Genomic DNA, 10,256 nt, shown 5'->3' with positions numbered 1-10,256 from the left:
CTTAAAACATAGTGTGTAAAAATTTGTGCCACACGTAAATATATCTATACTTATTAAAATGCATTATATTGCATACTAGCACTCGACTCTTGCCAACGTCTTACGTACAAAGAATCTTAAGCTTCACAGGGTGTACCTTTGATGAGCTCGCGATTGTTGCCACTCAAAACGCGATAGTTCACTGCTGAGGGATCTAATTCTTTGTACAAATATGTTGGCATCTTATCCGACAACACCCACACAGTACCTTCATTATCGATTTTCATGTCGTTGGGGAATACGAGTGCGTGTGAATCGGAATCGATAAGGCCTTGTGATTCCAAATCATATGGGCGTTTCACATTCCAACATGCAATAGCATCCTTATTGACTTGTGTATAAAATATAACACCGGTATCTTTGTCATACACTTCCGCGGTGGATTGTCCATTCATGCCACGGTCGCCAACAAATTCGAAGTCATAATAAGCTGCTGGACTCGTTACATGTGTTTCATTTTGTAGGACGCGATTTGAGACTTTGAATTCTTTGGTGCTGGCTAAAGCGTGGAAATAAATATCTTTTGTGTGATCAGCTTTCAATGGACCAACCGCCAGACCGAATACACCATCTGTCCATTGGAAGTTGACGCCGCCAACATTGAAGTCACCTTGTAGCGGATCGAAATGGAAGAAATTGTGCTTAACACGATATGAGCGATCGTCGCGGAATGAGTAAACCACCAGCCCGTAAGCGCCTAAATCGGGTATGTATGCGTAGGCGTCGTTGCATTCCGTGCGTTCGGCATCAATCACCTTAAAGTAATGTAATGTATGTGTTGTGTTAAGCCTTAGCAATCTGCTCTTATGTATTCACTTACAATATTTGCGAAGAAACTGTCGTCCTTTATCTGATCTTTTGGTATCGGGAAACGGCGCAACACTTTGTCAGTTTTTAAGTCGAAAATAACAATGGAATTGGGCGTGATTTGCTTGGGATTGCCCAGAATGTCTGCTAGTCCAGTATCCAAAACCCATAAACGATCACAGACGTCGGCTTGTATGCGGAAAGTCGAAATAATTGTGGCATTATCCGTCAATGTGGTTTCTACCGATTGCGGCTTGTCAGCATCCAAACGACCACCAGCTGAAGGTTTGGCTTCTTGTGGTTCTACATCGATGGGTAGTGTATTTGCTTCCCAGCTTGGATAGGGACGCAATTTCGGAGATTTATCCGTAGTCTTAAGATCAACGTAGTTGAGTGAAGCTGCTACTCCGGCCCTCCATCTAGAAATATAATAGGAAGCTTTTATGACTACCCTTATATATAAAATATTATATGGTACGTAATGCTTTTGCAATTTTTTATTATTTATTAATACCCATTGGTTGTTTTTTTTTTAATATTTAGTGTTTTTATATGCTTGTAAATTGTATAGGAAACCGTTATTTTATTAAAAAATTGTGAAACAAGTCATTTAAAATTTTATATTAAAATCAATAGATGTCACTCAGCACAGGGTGATTACAAATACTGACAACAGAAATCGGAAGTATAATTATAGCATAAAATAAAATTTTAATGAACAAAATATTGAAAATAAAGTTTTAATGTGTATGTGTTTCAACTTTTTTTTATAAATCTTCATATTAAGCTACTAAATATAATATTTTTGTATTTTAAAATTTTATAAATTAATTTAAATTTATATGTACATGTATTACTGGACTGTTTAAAATAATTGTATATAGTTAAATATTAAATAAAAAAATTAAAAATGAAGATTAAACTTTTAAATATTAAAGATATTTTTATAAAATATTATTAATTAAAAATATATTATTTTATATAATATTAAAAAAAATAATAATTTTCAATTCGCTAAATCCTCCATTGAGAAGAAAAAAAAACAACTATTAACACGCTTCACACAAATAAATCACGTTTCCAACGAACTCTTTCGCAACCAAAAGAAAAAAACTCAAAGTCACTACAAATTAACCTCAAATCGGTTGATTATTTCGCGCCGCAATTGAGTTGCCCATCAGATTGAGAGCTGCCAATAGTATAATTAACTGTTTACGGCGATTGACTTGGTAGTTTTTGTATTTATGTGTGTACTTGTAACGTTATGTAATTTGCCATTGTAAGCTATTACAAGAAAGAATCGCTTGCAAAAAGCTTCGGTAATATCTACTTTGCATAATTACAGTTAGAATGTTGCAATTTAATGCGCACAGCAACAAATTGCTTTAAGCCGCGTAGCCAAAACCACGAAAATCAAATTAGTTGGTACCAAGCTGGCAGCTAAACTACATAAACGTTTCTTCACTCAAACATAGGGTCTGCCTAAAATTTCGGTTAAATGGGGCATCAATGGTAAAGTGGGTCAAAACATGTTTCCCATTAAGTTCAATTACATTGAACTAAGCTCACTTACGCTGTCACGATGATAATTAGAAATTTAACGGTAATTGAATATAATATTACATTACTTTTGACAACATTGGTAATGGCGTTGAAAATTGTTTAAATGGATTTGTTGAATGAATAAATGCCATAACTGAAGCTGATTATAAAAGATATAGGCGAATTAATCGCAAAAGCCCTCAAGCATGTTAAATAAAGTTTGAATAATGTATGAAATAACAAAGCAACAATTGATTTGACAGAAATATGCAATATGTACATACATGTGTATGTACATGCACATGCATGCATATACATACATATGTAGGTCCTGTTATGTTTGTTATGAATGCTCGTAATGACTCAGCCATTTTATATACATATATGTAGATGCCTTTTAATTTATAATATAACGCCAAAATACAAGTAAATGTGGAAAAAGTACTCAAATATATTTAATATATGCATAATGAAATTTTTTCCCATTTAATTTAAATTAAAATTCTCTGTTAAATTTGTATTTACTTTTAATAACTACCGTTTCCTCTGTTGAGAGAGCGTAGCCATCAAAATAAACAAACAAACAGTTATTAGAACTCGTTAATCTCTGTTTACTAGTTATGATTTTGCTTTGCGGCATTTTGACAGTTCGAAATTAAATTCAACAAGAACGCGTAAACAAATGCAACTGCAGTTGGATTTCAATAATTTAGTGATAAAAAGTGTGCATATTACAAAATAATATGCTAAAACATAAACGCAAGCCCTCAGCACTGTTTTAAACTTAAAAGTTGGAAGCAATTAATGTAGGTGATAACGTTCACAAGACTGCATTTCTTGCAGCGGCGCAAGTGCCACATTTTTAGATTGAACCTTGTTTAGGGACGCGGAGTGGTGGTTAAACTTTACTAACCACAGGCAGGCGATAAACATCAATTCTTGTGTTGAAATTAAGTAGTATAACGACGAGTTTCTAACAACAAAATAACCTAATATAAGACGTACACGTTTGGTTGCTATAATCGGAAATCCGTGTGTGTGCGGGCATCTGTGACGCTTAGAACGGAAATGTCGAAGTGTAAATTCGAATGTACATGTGTATGTATGTAGACATCTGGGTAGCAATTACATACATATGTGAAATATGCGTAAGGCGTTGCTTCTCATCTCTCGCTCTGTTTTCAGTTCGCGCTTTGCATTTGAAATTTTGGCAAAAAATATTAAGCAAGTGAATGCTATGAAAAATAATTTGGATAAAAGTGCAAAAAAGTGGTGTTTTTAGATAAATATGTATAAAATGTGACGTGCTTCATGTTTATACTCCAATAGGGGTCAGGATTTGATTGTGGAGAAAAGTTTTAACTTAGCTTAAAAAAGTAATGGTTACCTGTGTGAGCTTTAAATGTGACGTTCAAAAGTAATTAAAAAACGTAATTAAGTAGTGTTCACATTATAGCTATACAAATGTAATTGTATACGGCTAAATTGATTATGAGGCATTCTAAATGTGATAATTGCTCTGCGCACAACAAGGTGAATGTTATAAATAAATACATGTATATAAATAAATAAGAAGTTAAAACCTAATTGATAATATATCGAAAAAATAAGTTCAGCCGTATACAAATAAAATAAAAGCGTCATAATTTCTAGCTCCTGCGGCATAATAGAAAAAGCGGTTAGAAAGCCGAAGAATGTGCTGGTTTTTGTTTCGAGTAGAATTCCGGTATTTTTTTCTACAATGCGTTATGAACAGAAAAGAGAAATCTAGTTACTAAAGAGAAAGCCAAATTCTAGTAAAGGAAAACTTCAAATACTTAGTAAAAGTAGTGCAGCAGGCAAATTTGCGTTGCTAATATACATACATATATACGTACATCCATTTTTTTCAAACGACAAACAAACTTTTCTAAACAGACAGACATCAACACACTAAAAGACATAGTAAGAGCAAACTTCTCACGAACATAAAAAATATTATACTTATTTGGAGAAAAAATGTTTATCGATTCGGTGTGATCATAAATAAGAAATGTGTGAAAGTCAAAATTAATTGGAAATTTTGTTATCTAAAAAATAAACTAAACACAATGAGGGACTCACAACTTGTCATGACGCATCGTAAAATCATAAAATCATGAATTTTTACACTTGTTTAAAAAAATTGTTGTTGGATTACATACAAAAATGAGTTTACACAATTACAATTCCTAACGCTATCTTTTCGGCTCAGTATAACTTACAACTTTATGAGACTACCATAAAAATATATAAGTGAGAAAATAAAATAAAGCGCAAAAAGTGTTCTCAAAGCATTTAATCTTAAATACATGCAAATTTTAGCTGTGCAAGTTTGTGTAAACGATATGTTTGAAATGCAGAGAAAAATGAAGTTGTTAGGTGTTAAAGTTTCACAAAATGCCCTTACATATAAAAGAAGGCACTTAAAGCCTTAATTAATCTTAGATAAGAGAAATTTATAAAGAAGTCTGCCGAAATTATTAAAAAGTGAAATGTTTAAAATAAAATTATTTGATTTTTTTTCCTAAATATCTAAAATACATATTTTATGTATAAGTCTGAAGTATACATACATATGTACGAAATATGCAATTTGAAGCCTCCCGTATGCTAAAATATATGCAAATTTTGGTGGGAAATTGTGTGTTAAAATAAAAAGAAGTTAAAAATGCAATGAGAAAAAATAGGACAGTTCGAAAAAATATCTACAGAAAAAATATTTACAGAAAAGATATCGCGAGAACCAGTTACAGATATATTAATATAAAAAGCAGGAAATGGGTAAGTGAGGAATATTTTTTTGTACAAATTTATTATTTTTATTTCATAAACATATTAGTTTATCCCCTCTAATTCACTATGTTTTTGAAACATATTTGATTAAAAATTATTAAACTAAATGAAATTTGCAATAACAAGAAAAAATGTTAACTTCAGATGCATCGAAGCTATAATATTGATCGATCAATACTGACAAATGAGTAGCTCTTCGAGAAAAGAATGAATGCAAAATTTCAGATCGATATCTCAAAAACTAAATAATTACTACACATGTATACAGACGGACATTTTTAAATCAACTCGGCTCGTCACGCTGATCATTTATAAATGTACTTTCTAGAGTCTCCCATGTTACCTTCAGGGATTTACAATCTTCATAGAAACCTTAGCCCTCTGCTTATTATAAACTGTAAAATGTTTGCCCATATTTACCGAATCATTGATATACCCGCATACATATGTATATAGGCTAACTGTTACATATAATTACATATATATAGGTGCGGTTCTTACTGCTTTGCTTATCATGAACTTGACAAACTAAATCTATGACAAAAAACCGGTAGTGAAAACTAGTTGGTTTACATTTCTGGCTTTCGGTTAGTTGCTTTTTTGCATAAATTAAAACCGTTTGGTATTAAGAGATTTCGCCAAACATTTGTTGTATGTGTCATAAAAATTACCGTAGAAAACAATGACAAATAATAAAACAAGCTTTAAATTAAAGCAGCACGCTTTTATAATTTTACTTAGAAAGCAGATAACTATTATTTGCAAACAAAAACCGCAAACAATTAAATCAATGCACCTTATTAAATGGTAAACAAAGCTAGTTTCCTTTTTTATATTCTGTTGATACAACCAACCTGCAATTAAATTCTATACACAATTGCAGTTTGAATTTATTCAGAATTCATTTACTTTTAAAATTTCTCTTCATATTCAAGGCACACAAAATCTAAGCACAACCACACCAATGTTGCCCATATTGCACAATGCGTCATTGACGTAATATTTGTATGTCTTTCAATTAGTGATATAATTTAGTGTGATTTCACCTTTTGTGTAACCATTACCTTGGCACAGTGACAAACAATTTGTCATTCCAACGCTCCAAGCCCAAAGGCAAATTATTCTCGGGCACATATTGACCCTTGCTGATAGCCTCTTGTTCAGCTTGTGCATTTGGCCATTCAAACTCCAGTTGTTTCCACGAAAATTTCTCCTCTAACTTAGCTTTACAGGAGATTATGCCTGCACAGAGCAGTGTGGCGAAAAATAGATACTTCATTATATTTTTTTGTCAAACAATTTAACGTATACAATTGATTTTGTTTTTTTTCCGCAAATTGCTCTGAGTATTCGTAAATTCAAGCAAGCCGTTGCCGTTGAAATACACGCTGTTATCGTCACTCGCGCCGCTTTTACACTGCGTTCGATTTAAGCTTGACTTTGGCTTTTTATTAATTGATCGGTTTGGTGCTGTTGGCTCGGTCAGCCTATTGCAAAACATTTAAAATGAGACAGAACTTGTTGGTTAGCACAAAACCGTTTGTCGGCTAATGCTTTTCCGAAGTACTCATCTCGTATTACTTGTTTGTTCTGCAACATTGTCACTTGAGGCTGTCAACATGTTGCTTGGCTTTATTGTTGGCATTAAAGAGGCTGGAATACATGCATTTTTATATGTTGTAAGTTAGGTTATGTTACGTTATATTCTACGCTTGATCTCCGAGGCTGGGCTCATATATAGATAGATCTGAAGCTATGTTGTCAGAAAACTCTTGAAGTTGGATCTCATGTAAACGATAAGTGCATTGAACCCAACACAAATTTCGAAGATCATATATTTTGATTCCAATTCTTTTAAAGGTGTAGACATATTTGAAAAATGGCAAATGGTTCATAGTGGAAAAGTGACCCTTGGTATAGTGCCTAAATTCAGTACCCCTAAAAGTCTTACAACCAAGTTAAATTGCCAGCTTAGAGGTCTTGCTGGAATTACATCTTTAACATAGCTTAGAATTTTGCAAAGTTTCCACCATTTAATTAATCAGTTACTGGTGAGATTTTAAGCTTCATATAACCAAAAAAAATTCGGGGTAGTTGAAAAAAAATTACAGCTGTTCAAAAATTAGTGAAAATAATGAAGAAATTTTTTATATTTTGAAATTTTTGTATAAAAAAGGGAAGAATACCACGCAAGCCACTAATGAAATTTTTGAAGTTTACGGAGACCAAGCTAAGTATATCAGTTCGTTTAGCACAACAACGGTTCACTCGCTTTCGTTCTGGAAATTTAGATGTTAAAGATGCACCTTGCTCTGGTTGACCTATCGTTGAAAAAATCGATGAAATTATGGAAAATATTGACCGGAATCGCCACATAAGTAGCCATGACATCGCTAAGGAACTTAACATTCATCATCAAATGGTTTTGAACCCTTTAAAAAAGGCTGGCTACAGAAAGATTTTTGGGTACCACATCAATTGTTTGAGAAAAATTTAATGGACCGAATTAAATCTGCGATTCTTTGCTGAAACGAAATGAAATCGAATCATTTCTGAAACGAATGGTAACAGGGGACGAAAAGTGGATCAAATACGACAATAATGTGTGAAAAAGAGCATGGTCCAAGCGTGGTGAAGCTCAACAAATGGTCGCAAAGCCAGGATTGACGCCTCGAAAAGTTATGCTGAGTGTTTGGTGGGATTGGAAAGAAATCATCCACTATGAGCTGCTCCAGCATGGTCGAACGATTGATTCTACATTTTACTGTCAACTATTGATGAGATTGAAGCAAGCAATCGAATAAAAACAACCAGACGGCCAGAACTGATCAACAGAAAGGGCTTCGTCTTCCATCAGCACAACGCTAGACCACACACATCTTTGATGACTCGGCAGAAGCTGGGAGAGTTTGGTTGGGAAGTGTTGATGCACCTACCATATAGTCCTGACCTTGCACCATCGGACTACCATTTGTTTCAGTCAATGCAGAATGCCCTTAATGAAGTAAAGTTGGCTTCAAGAGAAGTCTGTGAAAATTACTTGTCGCAGTTTTTCGCCGAGAAACCAGAACAATTTTAAACTGATGGAATAATGTCTCTAGCGGAAAAATGGCAAAAAGTGGTTGACCAAAGTGGTACATATTTGGTTCATTATAAATGTAAAAAAAAATAAGTTGAAGTTTGATTAAAAATACCTAAAGACTTTTTCGACTACCCAAGAACTGCCGATGAGACAGGGGTTTATGAGATTGACATACAAAAAGTCAACAATCATCGAAATGGAACACGTTTTCAGTTGATTGAAGAGATAACAAAATTCGCTGATGAGGCTGAAGGCTATCACAGAAAGTGCTTAAAAAGAATGTTGTCATAAGTGTATTACATCTGGTGGGACTACTTTGAAGGCGACAAAATAAATATTGATGAATAATTAAATATTTTACGTTTACAATTTCTGGGTACTTTTTTGTCATAATGTATATTTCTACAACTAACACATCACCGCCTTAAATTCACTTCTCCAGACATTATACTTGGTTGACAGTTTTGGCTTTAATTGGTTAAAAAAAGGTAAATTATACAATTTTACAGTATTTGTCGCTCATTATGTAATTACAAAACGGTTCTGCTTACAAATATAGTATGCACAGAAAATAATTTGCATATTAAATGCACCTTTTTACATTACACTAATTTTAGTATTATTAACTTTTGCTTTTGTGTGACACTTGGTGAGCTTAAATACTGCTGTCAGTCAGTTCAATTTTAACTTTCGATATTCAATTTTATTTTAATTTCATTTTATTAATGATTACCAAGCGCGTTTTTTTCGGTCTGTCTGAGCTGTCGCGGTTTTTGTTCTTGTGCAGTCAATGAAATCGCACAAACAAAACATAACAAATATAAAGCGGCTAATAATATGACAAACTGATGGCATCATTTGTACGGAGTGTGCTGTTTACTGTCCGAATGACAGCGGTAACGTTCTATTTGTGGAGCGAACCATAAATTTTGGCATGAGCAGCGACCGTCAGAGTTGATTTCGTTTATGTAAATTATATGATTTGCCAGTCTTTTATGTAAATTAATATTTTTTTTTGCACGAAAGTTAGTCAAATGATAACCAAATGTACGATAAATTACATTTATAGTAATTTGAATTTGATTGACAAGTGAAATCAAATTGATTTATTTTTTTTTTTTGTTTCCGTGAAAACAGTAACTTTAGTTCTTTGTCCGATGTTGGTTTTATAATGTTTCATTATAATATTCATTTAAACATGATTTTATTTGATAATAGTTATGAAATTTCAGCAATAAAAAGTAATGTAGCGGAAATTCATATGAATTAATGGAAATAATTATTTTCTGTGGGAATTTATTTTCTATAATAAATATGCTTTTTATGTCTCTACCCTTTTTTATTTTCGTTTTTTAATATTTGATACGCAAATATTGCCAAGGGATATTGTTGACATTATCATACATAAAGGGTCTACCAACAAGAGCGACGTGACGTTAAAATTAAATAAAACAGTCAAACTTCATCAAAATATCATCTGTTGTTTTTGTTATCCAGATAATTTGAACAAAATGTCAGCCAAATGGTCACCACAGCTTCGTTTGCATATCTCCACCCATTTTCGATGACCCGGAGCAGCATCGGAGATGGACTTCTCCGAGCCATTCGATATCAAGCGAGGATTCAAACAAGGATGCTACCTATCGTGTGCCTTCTTCAATTTATTGATGGAAAAAATATTGCGAGTTGCAGAGCTAAATAGATAAATAAGATGAAGACTTCCACCCCGTTGGGAAGACATGGTGAAGAAGGATATGGCTACACTTGGGACCTCGAATTGGCGCAAAAAGGAAGAACTATTGGCGTGCTGTTGTAAATTCGGCTATAACCACGTAAGTGATGTCTAGGTCAATAAAGAAGACGAAGGCAAGAGAACGCGAATTTCAAAAGGCACAAAGATCAGAATATTCTACAACTGCTTGCGAATCATATGTAGAATATTCTCTTCCGAAACTATAAGAAATCAAGCGCT

At 33.3% G+C, this 10,256-nt stretch overlaps 1 protein-coding gene across 1 annotated transcript; it reads right to left on the bottom strand.

The window, feature by feature from the left end:
• On the bottom strand, positions 1-6,638 carry LOC105221803 (protein yellow). Its single transcript, XM_011198915.4, has 3 exons — positions 6,267-6,638; positions 860-1,265; positions 1-794 (listed from the first exon to the last, which is right to left on the bottom strand). The coding sequence occupies exons 1-3, from the start codon at positions 6,479-6,481 to the stop codon at positions 117-119; spliced, it is 1,299 nt and encodes a 432-aa protein (XP_011197217.1). The 5' UTR covers positions 6,482-6,638; the 3' UTR covers positions 1-116.
• Between the last annotated feature and the right edge of the window lie 3,618 nt (positions 6,639-10,256).

Source organism: Bactrocera dorsalis, chromosome 1 (assembly GCF_023373825.1).
Source record: "Bactrocera dorsalis isolate Fly_Bdor chromosome 1, ASM2337382v1, whole genome shotgun sequence".
NCBI lineage: Eukaryota > Metazoa > Arthropoda > Insecta > Diptera > Tephritidae > Bactrocera > Bactrocera dorsalis.
Note: the sequence above shows the minus strand (reverse complement) of the source record. Positions and strands in the feature narration are given on the sequence as shown.

What these genes read in the sequence shown, in the direction of transcription:
- LOC105221803 (XM_011198915.4), bottom strand. Translation starts at nt 6,481, where the DNA reads ATGAAGTATCTATTTTTCGCCACACTGCTCTGTGCAGGCATAATCTCC. An exon ending in TTGTTTGTCACTGTGCCAAG is followed by an intron (nt 1,266 to 6,266) that starts GTAATGGTTACA and finishes TTATATTTCTAG; the next exon opens with ATGGAGGGCCGGAGTAGCAG. An exon ending in ACAGTTTCTTCGCAAATATT is followed by an intron (nt 795 to 859) that starts GTAAGTGAATAC and finishes CATTACTTTAAG; the next exon opens with GTGATTGATGCCGAACGCAC.